Here is a 17,977-nt window from a genome sequence, read left to right on the forward strand (position 1 = left end):
TTCTGTCCCATATGGAGGCTGTATAAATGTGCATCTAACCCTGTGAGTTAAGCAATATTCTCTTCTAGCACCCCTGTAATAAAACGGAATTACCACAATGAAATGCCTGAAGGCTGGGATTTCTTTGCCTAACAAGCGTCAAGAATAGGCCCAAATCATTGCTCCCTACAAAAGTCTGTTCCTGCTTCTGTTCCGGAGGTAATGGCTCATTGTTGCATTGTGACCTGTCAGAGACCAAGGGCTAGGTTTAAGACTCACCCATGGGTGTCTGCTCACAGCAGAGACAGCAAATGGTCACTGCGTTACATAGCCAGGGCCGTTCCCACGTCTGACCTGTAGATGATGTCCTTCAGGAGGGGAATCTAGAGCTGCCTGCAGAGCCCAGGGTACCTCCAGGGTCAGCGGAGCATGGCATGAGCACTGACTGCAGCCCCTCTGAAAGTGAGAGATCTCCCACTGTGGGCTCAGCCACAGTGAAAGAACTAAAGCCAGGTATTCACAAGGAACCTGGAATTCACAGGGTCCAGCTCAGTGATCTGGACCTGGCTGAGTCTGCTTCCCACCTTGACTAGCACAGCCATGCAGATTCACCCCACAGCACCACAGCCTATTTGCTCTGCAAGGCAGCACCAACAGCTTGGGGACAACTTGTGGGGAGCACAGGGACATCCATTCCCCACTGCCCAAGGGGGGCACTGCAGAGAACTGCAGTGAACTGCAGTTCTCTTCCAGGAGCTCTGTTTCTGCTGACTGACTATGCCATGAGGGGCAGGACCTCTGCCCATAGACTCACAAGGAGTATCAACTTTTTGGATGAGGCCATCTAACTAATTCTTTTCTCCATCTAACAGTCAATCCATCAAGCCCATATTCCTCCAGTTCAGTAGCGAAAAAGTTGTGAGAGATCATTTCAAAAGCCTCATAGACATCCAGGTAGATGACACCAGTAGCCCTTCCCTTTTCTGGTAAGGAACATTAAAGAATGGAATAAACCTAAGGAAAACCTTTAGGTATATAAACATATCTATGCTTTTAATTATATATCCAGTCCTTATTCTAACATCAAGGAGTATACATAATGTATATATTACCATGTTTTTCTTGTATATTGAAAAACATCATACATCTTTGTTGGAACATATCAAACAATATGCTCACACAAAAATATATATATATATAAACAGCACTTTTAATGAGAACCTTAATCAAATCAAGTGCCTTCAAAACTCAGGGATGATTAAATAAAACTTTTACTCCTTTCTCTGCCCCATGTCTCAGAAACTTCCTTACCAAGGTTCTGGTTTGCTCAGTTCCAGATGGCAGCATCCTTCCTCAGCACAGAGGAAAACTGGAACACAGGACTGCTTTAGCCCACCAGAGATCACAATTCCAGGACTGTCTGCTTCTCAACTTCCAGCAAACACAACCCACACAGATCCTTGCTTGATGAAAACTTTGATTGATGAGGATATTTCTCTGGAGTTTCACAGAGAGACAAAATTTTTCCTGAGGCCTGTAGCTCATCAGCTGAGATTTCTTCCAGATGAGAAAGACAGGTGTGAGACAAGAAGAGGAAAGGAAATTCTCTTAACCCCCACCATGAGCAATAGCTCAGGCGCAACATGGCCAACCAAGTTGCCAAAGTACTAAGCTGATACAGCCCACTGGGGGCTCCTTGGAAAAGGAATTAGATGTGAAGAGAGGGGTCCAGCTGGAGGAGAGATACCATGCAGATGAGAGTCTGTGAATAAAAACAGGTGGAATAACTTGGACATTGGTATCTGGGGCCATTTCTGATGCCTTTGGGTATCTGAAAATTCTGCATGGATCAGAAAAGCATGACATAGGCCTTAAAGGTGACTGTCCCCCATTTCAGTAGCTGCAGGAGGTAGAAAAGACATGTACTTGGACAGATGATGTGCACTTCTTTGCTGGGTGCTTGCAAAACAGTGTTCCTCTTCCTTGACCATCTCCACCAGAATGAGGAGTTCATGTACCAGGCTTGGATGTGAACCCCATGCACCTACATTTCAGTGTGAGGCTCCTCAGACAGTCTTGTCCTTAGCAGCACCAGCACAAACAACTGTGCCCACTGGCTCTCCCCATCCTGCATTTCCATTCAGAACAGAGGTAGCTTTTAAACTAAAAGAGGGTAGTTTTAGATTGGATATTCAGAAAAAAATTGATTTTTCAGGGTGATGAGGCACTGTAACAGGTTGACCAGAGGAGCTGTGGGTGCCCCATCCCTGGAAGTATTCAAGGCCAGGCTTAATGGGGCTTTGAGCAACCTGGTCTGGTGGAAGGTGCCCCTGCCTATGGCAGGGCAGTTAGAACTGGTTGATCTTTAAAGTGCCTTGGAAACCAAATCTTTCTATGTTTTTGTGATCTTATGATTAACGTGACTGACCAGACTTGTTTCCCGTCACTGCCTCCCATTCTTATTTTGCCTCATTGCATGGGAAAAAGTCTTGGATCAGATCCCCTCAGTGCTTAGCTGATCATCAGGGCTAAACCACAACATATTGCTGTTGGTGACTGGGCTTGAGCTTCTGCTAAAACTATTACAGCTAATGGGTTAATCTCAACAAGTTTTCCAGATGAAGCCAGTGCACAGATTCCTCTTTGCCAGTCTAGAGGCAAAGAGCAAGGCAGGGCACTTGGGGTCTAAGACCAGCCCAAACCCCATGCTTAAAAGTCCTTAAAACTCCCCGCTTCTGAACTTTCCATTTTCCTGCCTAAGTGCACCCATTCTGCCCTGGGACAGGTCCTGAGGGGACAACACAGCCCATGGAGAAACTACTTCACTGCTTCAAACCCATCATCTCCTCCCCCACCCTTGTGTTTTGAGGTGGTCACTTTTTACAGTCATCTGCTCTGATCCTTTCTATGTCTAAACACATAGGGAAAGGTGAAGGAGAAAATGTCTGTCTTTGCTGAACAAGTTTCTCTTGTGGTTTTTGTTTTAGTTTTGTTTGTTTTCCTGTTTGAGGAGTACTTTGATTTACAGAGGAGAGTAATTTACTACAATCATCAGAGACTTGAGTAATGAGTTTAACCTTCTTCACTCCTGGTGCCTGTGAGAACTTGTTCTCCTGAGGATCCCCCAACAATCAATGAAACAAGAGAAAGTGCTTGTGTCTGGGTCGTCCCAGCCTAGAACTGCCATGCAAAATAAAGGCGAGGGATCTCTTTCAGATGCTCTTCTCTCTCTCAGCATTGATGGGATGAGAGTAAGTCAAATAGCTCAACCTGAAGGATGTGACTTTTAGTCAACTGAAATATAAGCCTACACAGTAGTACTTGGCACTTTGCTTTTTTTAGGCACTTCCTCTTTGTACTACAAGGACTATCCTTAAGCTTTTGAAGAGGACAAGATTTTTCCACTTCTCAGAAAAGCAAGGCATTTAGTTGAGAATGTCTGATAGTAAGAACAAAGAGTAATTCTGGATATATTTGCTTTTCAGTGCAGAAAGAAGTCAGATGAGATTGTAATAGATGTTTCTACGGACCTGGTGGGACCATAATGAATTTTGGCCTTAATTTACAGTACTAAAAAAGGCAAGCTACACTTGGTCCCCGTTTTTCTTCTTTCCTAAAGAAATAAGGGAAGATGACAAAGAAGAAATCACAGCATTACAAAAGAGAGACCTGAAATTTCTTTGTCCTGAAATAAACCAGGGGATCCTCAGCTGCTGGTAGTCCAAAAAGGCAAGTACTGAAGAGGAGAGAGAATAACTTCCAATATACATATTTGAATTCATGGTTTAGCATCTACAAAATAGAAAATATTTGTGCAGAAGATGAGATTTCCTTTCGAAACATTGTTACAATGGGTGTTTGCAATTGTTCTGAGTAAATGAGGACCTTCCCAGGAACAGGGTGCAATCGCTAACAACCCCTTATTAGTCTTGTGTTCTTGAGAAAGAATAATTTGTGGCTGATGGACAAAGTTGGAAAGAAGACAAGAAATTCCTGTAGGACTCTGCATGATATATGAAATGGAAAAGGCAGAGTGTAAGGAAGGTCCAACAGAATCTCCTTCTCTCTCTGTTGTATAGGAAGCCTGCAAGCAAGGAAAGAGAGAAGGAAGGAGATAACCTTCCATCCACACCATGAAATTATTTTACTTGGTTTTGCCATGTTCTTGCCTCAGCAGGATGAATGGAAATTGGGCACGAGAGTAGGCAATGGAACTGTCATTTCTGAATTCATCCTCACAGGCTTCTCAGGGCTTGATCAAAGGCTACAGCTATTTTTCTGCATGGTCCTTCTACTCATGTACCTGACAACGGTGATGGGGAATGCAGCCATCATTTTCCTGGTGTGTATGGATAGCCGCCTGCAAACCCCCATGTACTATTTCATTGGCAATCTGGCATTCCTGGAAATCTGGTTTATGTCTTCCACAAGCACCAAACTGTTGGTAATTCTGAGCTCTGGCAGGAGAACTATCTCAGTAGGTGGATGCTTTGCCCAGTCCTCCTTCTATTTTGCCCTAGGTATTGCAGAGTTTGTTCTCCTTGTTGTCATGTCCTTTGACCGTTATGTTGCCATGTGCCAGCCTTTGCGCTATGCTGCCATCATGAAGCATCGGCTCTGCATCCAGCTGGTTGCTGCTGTTTGGGTCATGGGCTTCACATTCTTGAGTTACCACTTGGTGCTGCTCTCCAAGCTCACTTTCTGTGTTTTGAACAAGATCCAGCACTTTTTTTTTGTGACACCACCCCTTTATTCCAACTGTCTTGCTCTGATGTCACCCTGCTTTGGAAAACAGAATCAGTTTTCATATTGTTTATCGTGCTGTCTTCCTTGTGTCTAACTCTGGCATCTTACACAAGCATATTCTTCTGTATTCTACAAATGCCAGCAGCCTCTGCGAGGAGAAAAGCTTTTGCTACGTGCTCTTCCCATCTCACCACCTTGGCCATTGCCTATGGAAGCTGCATTGCTCTCTACGCACCCACCTCAGATCACGTTTCTTTGGAGACCAACAGAATTGTAGCTTTACTGAACACTGTCCTGTACCCATTCTTAAACCCATTCATCTACAGTCTTAGAAACAAGGCCGTGATGCTGGCCCTGAAGGAAGCCATGGCCCGTGCAACAGCACAGCTTTTCCCCTAATCATGATGCATTTCTGAAAAGCAATTTGAGTTCTCTGCTGTCATATCTTATGTAATACCACCATCATATACATGTGACCTCCATATGCAGATGTCTCCAGAGGTTTATGTTCTTGCTGGATTGTGTTAGGCTGTGTGATAAGAAGCACGTCTGTACACAAAACGAAGGCCCAAGGAAATGATGTCAGGATGAATAATTCAATTCATGCCCTGCTCTGACTGCTTCCAGGCCCATCACAGGAGAGCCCTCAGCTCAACAAAAGCCCATCTGCATGAGCCCAGAAGAGCACAAAGCACAATGGCAGGTGGGAATCCAAGTCACTGGCACCTGTGGAACTAAGATCTTGTCCCAGCTCCTTCCAGGACTGCCTTGGGAGAGCTATCACCCCACTGTCCAGGCAGAAACCCATCCAGATGCATCATTGGCAGCAGCTTTCCACATCACCATTTGGAGTAATGGGATTGCTGCCAAGGGCTGTAGGTCACTATGATGATACATAGGGGTAAGTGGGCTAGAACCAGGGCATCAGAGGGCCCATGTGTCATTGTAGTCAGCAACAGGAGAGATGGGAGTGTGTGGACTTAATGTGTGTGTGCCTGTGTCCTTGTGAGTGTGTGTTAGATTGGGGTGGTGTGTGCCAGCAGCTACAGTGGGGCTGCGCCTACGGGGGCTCATATGTCCAAGTGTCTTCATCTGGGCAGACTGGGAGCCAGGAACTTGTCCTGGGCAAGCTGAGTATCTGATCCCAGCTGCTGGAGGGATCTACCTTGCACACACGCACATGCACATGCATTTGCACACACAAGCACTTTGCATTTCCCACTAATGGGCCTCCATCTTGGTGAGCCAGAGAGGCAATCAGGATAATGCTGCTGGTGTTGTTTGTGTTTGTGTGAATGCTGAGTGTGCCTGCCTGCATTCACCCGTGTCCTGTGTCATTGTGGACTGCACTCTGCTGCTAAAGGGATTGAGAAAAACACATTAGTGATATCAGTCGTGGCATGCCTCTTGTCTGGCTTTGATTCTAGTTCATATTGGAGTTCTACCACGTCCAGCACTGCAGCACTCAGTAGTGGCATGATTTCATTCAGGCCACGATAGTCCACTGTTAGTCTCCACTTTTTGTCAAGAATTCACACTAGCCATATGGGACTATTAAAGGGTGAGCAAGTCTTGCTGATCACTTCTTGTCTCTCCAGTCAATAAACCAACTCATGAATGTGAATCAGGGAGTCTCAGTTAGTGCAATATTGCTCCCTGTGCACCACTGGGGTAATGATCAGCATCTGCTGCTCTTTGACCCTCAGCAACCCCACAACAGAAGGGTTCTCCAAGAGACCGGGCAAGGTCATAATCTTAATGTAACTCTGCTTCAGCCTCCAATACAGTTAACTGTCAGGATTCCCCTGTCACTCCAGAAATAAAAATGGGTTCTGCTCCTTTATAGCTGGATGGCATTACAGTACACTGTGCGCTGGTGTCCACAAGAGCCTTAAACTTCTGTTGGTCTGATGTGTCAGGCCATTGAACCCACACAGTCCAATAAACTCAGTTGTCCCTCCACCCGATTGGAGGCAGAGCACCTCTAGTTCTGGTCAGAGTATTCATGGAAATTGGAGCAGCAATTTTCCTGGAAGGGCCATTCCCCGTCCCCCGTCCCCCGTCCCCCCCCCTTTTTTCCTTGTAACTTATATACCCCATGCCTCTAGGGTTGAGGTAGATTTCCCAGCCCATTTTCTCATGTCTCCTTCATGGGTAAAACCACAGAGTGGTATGTTGTGTGGACCCTCCATACCCCTTTCTTGTGCAGAGGCATGCTTACTCCTAACAGCTGAGGTACTGGTTCGTACATGTAGAGCGAGGAAAGTATATGCTCTTTGAGTTGGTGGACCTCTTGGGAAAGTTTCTCCACAACCAAGACACAGGCCCATAGTGCAGAAGAAATGCCTGCCATGACCATGCTGCATCTAAGGGCTATCTGCACAGGAAAAGTCTTAGAAAAACAGACCATGGAAAGAAAAATACTGTAAAGGAGTTCATGAGAGTTCTGGGAGATGGGGCAGTTTTTTAACTCCCTGAAGCTCATACATGTACAGCAACTGGGCAGAATAGAATCATAGAATAATTAAGTTTGAATAGACCTCCAAGGTCATCTGGTCCAAAGATGCCAATACTACCCATGTCACCCACTAAATCATGTCCCTAAGTGCCAGGTGCAACCTCTCCTTAAAACCCCCCCCCAGGGACGGTGACACCACCGCTTCCCTAGGCAACCCATTCCAATGCCTGACTACTCTTTCTGAGAAGAAAATTCTAATTTCTTCTAATTTCCAAACTAAACCTCCCTGGAGCAACCTGAGGCCATTCCCTCTAATCCTATCAGTAGTTATCTGGGAGAAGAGGCTGACCCCCAGCTCCCCACAGCTTCCTTTTGGTAACTGGAGAGAGCAATTAGGTCTCCCCTGAGCCTCCTCTTCTGCAGACTAAACAACCCCAGTTCCCTCAGCTGCTCCTCATTAGAATTGTGTTCCAGACCCTTCACCAGCTTTGTAGCTCTTCTCTGGATATGTTGCAGGGCCTCAATGTCCTTCTTGTAGTGAGGGGCCCAAAACTGAACACAGTACTCAAGATGCGGCCTCAGCGGAGCAGAGTATCATGATCACCTCCCTGGTGCTTCTGGCTGCACTATTCCTGACACAAGGCAGGATGCCATTGGCCTTCTTGGCCACCTGGGCAGACTGCTGGCTCATGGTCAGGTGAGCATCAACAAATACCCCCAGATCTTTTTCCTCTGCACAGCTTTCCAGACAATCTGCCACAAGCCTGTAGCGTTGCATGAGGATGCACTTAGCCAAGTTGAACCTCATCCCATTGGCCTCTGCCCTTTGATCCATCCTGTCCAGGTCACTCTGAGGGGCCTTCATACCCTCTGACAGATAGACACTTCTCCCTAACTTGGGCTCTATCCCTGCACCAGCCTGTCCTTTCTGTCCCACACATGGTTCCATGGCCCCACTGTTCAGGCACAGCACAGGAAGGGTGTGGTCAGGGTGGGTAATGGTCCCCAAGCATGATCCCCACTGCAACCCTTGCTTCCCTTTCTCTATAGCTCTCCCCTTCCCCCTGCGCCTGATGCCTGCCTTGCCCTGACCATGTCCCACGGGAGGTTTCACAGACATCCCTGCTCTGGGGTCTGAAGGTGTCTGGTCCAGGGAAGACATTGGACAGGGTTGGCCATTCCCCCACACAGGCAGGGAGCTGAAGGTGAGGATGGGGGTGGCCTGGCAGCAAACCCCAGCCATAAATCCGAGTGAGCAGCCAGTACTAGGAACAGCCATTGCTAGAGGCTGGGGATGACAAATGTCCTGGGCCATCTTCACATGCTAATCATTCCACCAATGGCCCAGAGTGACCACCTGCCTCCTGCACTTGCATGTTACTCCTGTCCACGAGCTCTGGCTCTGCACCACAAATGCCCTGCTGTGAGTCCTCACCCAGCATGGACACACAACTCAGACAATATCTGAGTTTTCCTTTGGCAGGACAGGAACTGCCACTCCTGTCCCCTTCCTGTGGTCCATGAAGTGCCCAGAGCTGGTGGTGATGCTCTGGAGAGTAATGGGCCTGATTTAAAGCCATTCTCTCTTGTTCTGTCATTATTGGCCCAACAAAAAGTTACTCTTTATCTTATTTATAAGTGTACTGGGTCTGGCTGGAATGTTAACTTTCCCGGCAGCAGCCCATACAGTGCCGTACTCTGTACTTGTAGCTGGAACAGCAGTGTTATCACACCTGTGTTGTGTCTACTGCTGAGCAGCAGTGGCACAGCATTGGGCCTTTCTCTAACCCTCCAAGGGGGTGGGCAAAAAGTGAGGAGAGAAACATCACTAGGGCAGCTGACCTAAACCAATCAAAGGGATATTCCATACCATGTGATGTCACACTCAGCAATAAAAGGTGGAAACAGGAAGAAGAGGGGAGGGGTGGGCTCTTGTTGTGAAAATGTCGGTCCTCCTCTCGAACACCGGCTGCGTGCGTTGAGGCCTTGCTTCAAGGACTTGGTCAATCATCGCTCTTTTGTGGGAAGTAGAGAGTAATTTCTTTCCTCTGCACTTCCATATAGCCTTCATTTATTTTGTTTGTTTGTTTTCCTCCCTTCTTTTTATTTTTCCTTTTCCCCTCCCTTTTCCCCTTTCCCTTTTTATTTCCCCTTAGTTAAATTGTTTAGTTCATGGTAGTCTTTATTTAATTATTATAATTTTTTCCCTTTAATTAAATTATCCTTATCTCAACCCGTGAGTTGTTCTTTGCTTTACTTCTCCCCCTCCTCATCTAAAGGAGGGGGAGTGAGAGAGCGGTTGTGGGGTTTAGCTGCCCAGCACGGTAAAACCACCACAATAAGACTCTTTTAAGCACTGAAAAGCTGCATTGAGGGCTCCCAGGACCCTTCTTTTCTTCAGGCTGAACAGCCCCAGCTCTCTCAGCCTTTCTTCACTGGAGATGTGCTCCAGTCCTCTAATCAGCTATGTGAACCTCCTCTGGACCCACTCTAACAGATCAACTTCCTTTTCATGTTGGGGACCCTACACTCCAAATGAGGCCTCACAAGGGCAGAGCAGAGGGAGGCAATCACCTCCCTCATCCTGCTGGACACTCCTCTGTTGATGGAGCCTGGGGTGCAGTTGGCTTCTGGGCTGCAAGTATGCACTGCTGGCTCATGTCAAACTTTTTGTCCAACAGAACCCCCAAGTCCTTCTCAGCAGGGCTGCTCTCAAGGACTTCTGCTCCCAGTCTGTCCTCATGTCTGGGATTGCCCTGGCCCAGGTGCAATGCCTTGCACTTGGACTTGTTGAACCTCTTTAGATTCACATGGGCCCACTTCTCAAACTTGCTCAGGTCCAAACAGATATCATCCCTTCCTTTTGTTGTATCAACAGCACCACTCAGCTTGGTGTCATTGGCAAAGTTGCTGAGGGTGCACTTGATCCCACTATGTCACTGATAATAATATTAAACAGTACTGGTCTCAAGACAGGCCCTGAAGGACACTACTCCTCACTGGCCTCCACCTGGACATAGAGCCATGGAGAGCAATTTCATAGAGCAATGACGTTCACCTGATAATAAAACAATTTCTTCGGCCTGTTCCTGACCATAACATTGGAAGAAGAACCCAACGTCCAGGCACCAGCACTGAGGAAATACCCTTTTATTAAAGAGATGTGACAGGGGAAACCAGCTGTACCATAACACTAGACACAGGTACAAGGGTCTCTGGGTCAAAAAGAGTGGGTTTAGGCCACTCTGCAGAAGTGGAGTGAAGGCAGACAAACAAGATTATCACAGAAAAAATGCACAAAGACCACCAGTTTCCTGAGATGAATTGGAAATCCCTTGTGAAGAGACATGGGCAGCTTATTGTTGCTGAAGGACTACGGATTGACTCAGCTTCTTCAGTGCATCCTTAAGCTCCTGGTTCCTCATGCTGTAGATGACAGGGTTCACTGCTGGAGGTACCACTGAGTACAGAACTGTCACCACCAGGTTCAGGGATGGGGAGGAGACAGAAGGGGGCTTCATGTAGGCAAATATGGCAGTTCTGGAAAAGATGGAGACCACAGCCAGTTGAGGGAAGCACGTGGAAAAAGCTTTGTACTGTCCCTGCTTGGATGGTATCCTCAGCACTGATCTGATGATCTGCACATGGGAGAAAAGAATAAAAATAAAACATCCTGAAGCTAAAGAGAGACTAATCAGAACAAGCCCAACTTCCCTGAGGTAGACATCTGAGCAGGAGAGCTTGAGGATCTGGGGAATTTCACAGAAGAATTGGTCCAGGGCATTGACTTGGCAAAGGGGAAGGGAAAATGTACTGGCAGTGTGCACCATGGCTTTGAGAAAGCCACTGCCCTGATGAAGAGTAGTCCTGATGAGAAGGACCTGAGGGTTCTAGTTGAAGAGAAGCTCAACATGAGTCAGGAATGTCCACTTGCAACCCTAAAAGACTACAGTATCCTGGGCTGCATCTAAAGCAGAGTGACCAGCAGGTTGAGGGAGGTGATTCTCCCTCTCTACTCTGCTCTTGTGAGACCCCACCTGGAGTTCTGCAACCAGCTCCAGAGCCCCAGCACAACAGACACATAAGATTTTGGACATAGGACTTAGTGAGTGGGACCAGAGCAGAGCCACAGCAATAATCAGTGGAGTGAAACACCTCTCCTGTGAAGGCAAGCTGAGCCTGCTGGGTTTGTTGAGCCTAGAGAAGAGAAGACTCTGGGGGGAACCTTCTTGCCTTCCAGTGCTTAAAGGGAACAAGTAATATGGGGAGAGACTTTTTCCAACTCCAACCAATTTGTGATTCAGTCATTCTGGAATGTCTTGCAATGTCTCTGAGAACTTTTCTGTAGTATCATTGTACCAGCTGTACTCCAGGTTCCCAAGGGCAGAGACTCATTTTGAGAATGACACCACTCACTGTGTAACCTTGAGGAGCAGGGATTACAAACAGCAGAGAGGCCTCAAAACACAGCATGGTTATACACTCTAACTCCACAGTCTAGCCCTTTCTTCCCTGAGTCAGAAAGGACCTCTGGAGGTGTTCACTGTCATCATCTTCTCTGAGCAGTGATAGCCTTCCAGGTAGATCACTCACCAGGTAACCTTGAGGAGCAGGGATTACAAACACCAGCAAGGCCTCAGAACACCGGATTGTCATGCACACTAATTCCACAGTCCAGTCCCTTGACCCCTGAGTCAGAATGCAACAATGAGACATTCTCTCCTGAACTTAAGTAGGAACAGACCCTTGTGGGGAGCAATTAATTCTTTGGGCCTAATCTTGACACTGGTTTGGAAAGGAAAGGCCAGGCTTGAGGCATTGCACTGTGGTGACTCTATTTTATTACAGAGATGCTATGAGAGAGTCTTCAGAGACTCACTCACAGTGTTAGAAGCACATTTATGCAGCTTCCATATGGGACAGAACAGGTTTATTCATTCATAGCAGAGGGGAGAATCCAAATATTTAGGTAAGAACACAAGAAGCACAAGTAGTAAAACTGACAATGTGAAAATATAATAAGAACAACAAAAACACAAGCCTAGAATGGGAAGTACTGGGATTCATTTGTGGAGATGGAAGGGGTCTTTATTAGTACTGAAAAGCATCCCCCAAATCAGTTTCCAAATTGCATCCTCGAGCTCCTTGTTCCTCATGCTGTAGATGAGGGGGTTCACTGCTGGGGGCATTACTGAGTATAGAACAGCCAGCAAAAGGTTCATGGATGAGGAGGACCCAGAGGGGGGCTTCAGGTAGGCAAAAAAGGCAGTGCTGAGAAACAAGGAGACCACGGCCAGGTGAGAGAGACAAGTGGAAAAGGCTTTGTGCACACCCTGATGTGTTGTAATCTCCAGCACGACCCTGAAGATCTGCACATAGGACAGCACAAGGAAAACAAAGCACCCAGATGCTACAGTGACACTAAACATAAGAAGCCCAACTTCTCTGAGGTAGGCATCTGAGCAGGAGAGCTTGAGGATCTGGGGTATTTCACAGAAGAACTGGTCCAGGGCACTGCCTTGGCAAAGGGGGAGGGAAAAGCTATTGGCAGTGTGAAACACAGCATGGAGAAACCCACTGCCTCAGGCAGCTGCTGCCATGTTGACACAAGTTCTGCTGTCCATTATTGTCCTGTAGTGCAGGGGATTGCAGATGGCAATGTAGCAGTCATAAGCCATGATGGTGAGAATATAAAACTCTGCTGAGATGAAAAATAAAAAGAAAAAAAAATGAGCAGCACATCCCGAGTAGGAGCAGGCCCTGGTGTCCCACAGGGAATTGGCCATGGCTTTGGGAACAGTGGTGGTAATAGTGCCCAGGTCAATGAGAGAGAGGTTGAGGAGGAAGAAGTACATGGGGGTGTGGAGGCGGTGGTCGCAGGCTACAGTTGTGAGGATGAGGCCGTTGCCCAGGAGGGCAGCCAGGTAGATGCCCAGGAAGAGCCCAAAATGCAGGAGCTGCAGCTTGCGTGTGTCTGCGAATGGCAGGAGGAGGAACTCTGTGGGGAAGCTGCTGTTGGACATTTGCTGCCTCAGAGCAAGGATGGCTGTCAGTGGTGGAAAAAACAGAGACAGGTTAGAGAGATTTCTCTGAGCAAAACCCAAACCTATATATTCTTATATTGTGTTAGAATATAGGAATATTATATTGTATAACATATATATTGTTTTGCCGAAACCTCCTCAGGAAGACAAACTGCTACTTCCATTTGAGGAAGATGTGCTCCTTCCTCAAGTTCTCAATTTTGCTTCCTAAGAGTGCAGAGGGACCAGACAGATTTTCTGTAGGCTCAGCCAGAGTCAGTATTGCCCTACAGTGTCTGCTAAAAACCACTAGGGATGGATCTCAGATGCCCATTGGCCAGAAGTATCTTAGTATTTTAGGTGCTGAGCAGGACATCCAACAATACATCAGGAAACAATGCAGTATGTAGGTTAAAGAGTGTGGAGGAAAATTGTGAGGTGCGCTGTGCAGAGGAGCTGCTCCTGGGCAGAGCTGTCTCTCTTCAGTGCTGCCCACTTGCCAGGAGCTCCCCTTGGGCCCAGGAGCCCTGCCCAGCTCAGCAGAACAGGGAGCTCTTGACAGGTCCCTGCGCCAACAAGTAAACCAACATTGAATCATAACCCCACGAGGGGAACTGACTTTGAATCAGACTGATGTAATCACTGCTCTTCCCTTTGTCACCTGGAGATGGACACTTATTTCCAGTGTTCTCTTTTTCCTAATTCAAAAGAAGAGTTTGGCTTGAGAATTATCTTTTCTTGTCCTATTTTGAGACTGGACACCCACAAAGTGACAGGCAGGCAGCATCCCATCCCTTCCAAGCACTTGTTATTCAAGGGGAGGAAACTTTTTCACAGAAATTGAAATCCCTTTCTCTACACAAGCTACACAAGCAGTTTGGGGTCTTCAGTGTCATAGATGTATAGAATGGCATGATTTGGAGGGGACCTTAAAGACCATCTTGTTCCAGCCCCGCTGCCGTGGTCAGAGGCACCTTCCACAAGACCAGGTTGTTACAGGTCCCATCCTCCCTGGCCTTGAACACTACTATTGAGCGGGGTACTACTTCTCTGAAGAACCTTTTCCAGTGCCTCACCAACCTCAGAGTGAAGGTTTTCTGCTTTAGATTTCATGTAAATTTTCTCTATTATATTTTTTAAATGGTTGCACCTTGGAAGGGTATGGGATCTCCTGCAGATGGCAGCAGTAGAGACACTGACACTGCCCTCTGCTTCTGCATTTGCTGCCTTGGGGCCAGCCCAACCTGGGCTGCTCTTCTGGGCTGGGATGGATTAGACTGGGGAGAGGAGAGGGAGGTGTGGAGAGCTAGGGAGGGTCTGGGCTGGGCTGGCTTCCTGGGAGAGACAGGGAGGAGCTGCAGAGCAGGGACTGGGCTGGGCCCTTGTTCTCTAAAGGCTGCATGAGGAAATGCGAGTCTAGATGTGTGGCAGGCCTTCTGAAGCATGAGCTGGTTGGCCTGCACAGTACCTGAGGGATTGTGCAGGGCATCCCCTGCACCCAGTGCTCCTTGGTGGCCTGGGAAGAGGCCTCCTCATCACAACAGCTCCTTGTAGCCCTGTAGATGCTGGTTGTGAGGTCAATTCTGTCCCAAACCTGTCCGGCCAACAGCAGGGAGGCAGAGCCTCTGAGGTCATAAAGGCCCTCAGAAAGCTGCCCCCAACAGGGTGACACATTTGGGGAGGTCAGGGGAAAGCCGGAAGAATAAGGCTGGTAGATCTGGGGCAGAGAAGAGTGGCCTGGCTAACAGAAAGGAAAGATTTTGAAGAGGTGAGAAGGATTCAGGTAAGGCTGCTGCTGCTGCAACACTCACTGGGAAAGCAATCATGTTAGGCCCTGTCAATATCTCTCTTAGTTCTTGCTAATCCCTAGTCCTTAATCCCTAGCATTAAACTGCCAGCCTTAACACCAATCTTCATTCTTTAAGAAAGTAGATTATAAACCCTAACCAAAAATATAGCCTGTACCCTAAACAATGGATGGGTGCTCAAAACAGAGCACTGGAGCCTCTCTGTAAAACTGCCCAATCCCTAAAGATGGAAGGTAAAATCTAATCCCTAAACCCTAACCACTTAATCCTCAAATCCCTCATTCCTGTACTCTTATCGTGCAACTGAAGTGTTTTGCCCCATGAGGCTGTAAAGGGGCTGAGAGTATCTGGAGGAGTCACTAGGTCTTGGAGGAGGCAGGGAAGGTGACATGGATGTGGTCAGGTCATAAAACTCAAGGAGGAGACTGGTGGGGATGCTCCGTTGAGGTCAGCTGTGCCTCAGGATCTCAAGGGGCAGCAGGATGCCCATGGCTGCGCAGGTGGGTGTCAGGGCACTTCTGCCTGATGAGCTGATAGGCCCCCTTCAGGCACATGGTTGGTGTAAACGTGTCATTTTATCTGTCATAAGGAACTGAAGAGCCACTGACATGAAGCTAGTGTGAATATTTATTTCAAGGTCAGTCTTGCTCTAGTACCTAACAGAGCTTGCACATAGTTGTCTGCTGTCCATCAGAGAAGCTGAAAGTCCATCAGGAGGTGCATGGACTTGGAGGATGACAATGACCTTGTTTTCATTTGTTAGGTGCTGGGCCTCAAGGAAGGTGCCACATTTGAATGTTGTTAGAGGTTGTCGATTGTGCTTTAGGAACTCAGAATCCAGCAGGAAGCAATTGGCTTTGGTGGGGACTGTGAGCTCACTTGTGCCTCTAAAGCCAAGAGGCCAGCAGCAGGAGCATGGCTAGGCAAAGGACTGGGAGGACCAATCTTTCAGAAGTAGCTGCCAGGTCAACCCTTGCCTCTTGGCTGACAGATGCGCTTTTAGGCTCACATCTCCCAGTGTCTCTCACAGGCCAGCAGAAGGCACCTGTCTGGCATGGTGCTTGTGTGAGGCCCTCTGCCCAAGTACCTGAAAGTCCCATTCAGAAGCAGCCTTGGCTGTGTGTTGTCAAATTTCCTGTGTTTCAGTATGAGAGAGAGCAGCAGGCATGTGGCTTAGTTGTGTCTATCTGAAGAGACGAAAGGCCAGCAGGAATCCATGAGCAACCAGTTTCTTGAGGAGAATGTTGTGGGGAATGATGCTAAAAACCTTACTGAAGTCAAGGTAGACCACATCCACAGCCTTTCCCTCATCCACCCAGCGCGTCAATTTGTCATAGAAGGAGATCAGGTTCATCAAGCAGGACCTGCCTTTCTTAAAGCCATGCTGACTAGGCCTGATCACCTGGTTGCCCTGTAAGTGCCGTGTGATGACACTCAAGATAATCTGCTCCATGAGCTTCCCTGGCACTGAGGTCAAACTGACAGGCCTATGGTTCCTCGGGTTTACTCTCTTTCCCTTCTTGTAGATGAGTGTCATGTTTGTTAGCTGCCAGTCAATGGGGACCTCCCCTGATAGCCAGGACTGTTGATAAATGATGGAAAGCAGCTTGGCCAGCTCCTCTGCCAGTTCTTTCAGTATCCTCAGGTGGATCCCATCTGGCCCCATGTCGTGGTTTAACCCGGCCAGCAGCTAAACACCACACAGCCGTTCACTCACCCTCCCCCCTCCCTCTCTGGGAGGGGGGAGAGAAATGGAAATTGAAGACCATGAGTTGAGATAAAGACAGTTTAATAAGGCAGGAAAATAATAATAATAATAATAATAATAATAATAATAATAATAATAATAATAATAATAATAATAATAGTAATAATAATAATAATAGTAATAATAATAATAATAGTAATAATAATAATAATAATAATAATAGTAATACAATGATGATAATAGTACTACTACTAATAATGTGTACCAACAAGTGATGCACAATGCAATTGCTCACCACCCGCTGACCGATGCCCAACCTAACCACGAACAGTCCGCCCCCCCTCCCCCGGCTAGCCACCCCTATATATTGTTTAGCATGACGTCAGATGGTATGGAATACCCCTTTGGCTAGTTTGGGTCACCTGTCCAGGGTCTGTCCCCTCCCAACTCTTGCTGCACCCCCAGCCTGCCCATTGGCAGGACAGAGCAAGAAGCTGAGACGTCCTTGGCTTGGTGTAAGCACTGCTCTGCAACAATTAAAACATCAGCATGGTATCAGCACTCTTCTCATCCTAAGCCAAAACATAGCATTCTACCAGCTACTAGGAAGAAAATTAATTCTGTTCTAACTGAAACCAGGACACCCCATCAACTTGCGTACGTCCAAGTGCTGTAGCAGGTTGCCAACCATTTCCTTGTGGATTATGAGGGCCACAGTCTTCTCCCCATCCCCTTCCACCAGCTCAGTGTACTGGGTATCCAGAGAACAGAGAACAGCTGGAGAAGGGCACTGACAAACCTAGATTTAGCCAAGAAAGCTAAAGCCTTGTCCTCTTGGCTATGGCAGGTCTCCGTGCCACCAAGGCCTAGGAGGAGACACTTTCTCTTAGCAATGGGGCCTTAACTCCTCTTTGCACCTCCTGATGGAGGCCAGGAGGTGTCATTCCATTGTCTTTCACTCGGCACTGCATACCCCACATCCTGCTGATAGAGGATGAGCCCCATGTGAGGGACAGGACCTCTTTGCCCAGGGCTAGCAACAGGCCTTGGCCTTTCTGCTTGATGAAACAAAGGCAGCATTTTATCAGCCTCAGAAACACCTGCACAGGGCCTTGGATTACCTGTAATCATGGCCTCCAATTACCTAATCTAAGGTGTCCATGGGGCTTTGTCAGAAATGGCCTTTTGCAGGACCAATCAGTGCTTTGAAGGACTTTGGGGTTTGACTTCTGACTTTGGCTTTCTGAGAGATTTC

At 47.4% G+C, this 17,977-nt stretch overlaps 2 protein-coding genes across 2 annotated transcripts in view; one reads left to right on the forward strand and one right to left on the reverse strand.

The window, feature by feature from the left end:
• Positions 1-17,977, reverse strand: part of LOC309891560 (antigen WC1.1-like) — a gene marked incomplete at both ends in the record, with an annotated part of 315,844 nt that overhangs the window by 264,827 nt on the left and 33,040 nt on the right. The gene's annotated exons all lie outside the window — the stretch shown is intronic.
• Positions 4,295-5,124, forward strand: LOC309891624 (olfactory receptor 6E1-like; the record flags this gene model as incomplete). Its single annotated transcript, XM_082785971.1, is given in 2 exon segments — positions 4,295-4,705; positions 4,708-5,124. Coding segments are annotated over 2 exon segments (828 nt in total).

The sequence above is a fragment of the Aythya marila genome (assembly GCF_965140915.1).
Source record: "Aythya marila genome assembly, contig: HAP1_HAP1_SCAFFOLD_158, whole genome shotgun sequence".
Lineage (NCBI taxonomy): Eukaryota > Metazoa > Chordata > Aves > Anseriformes > Anatidae > Aythya > Aythya marila.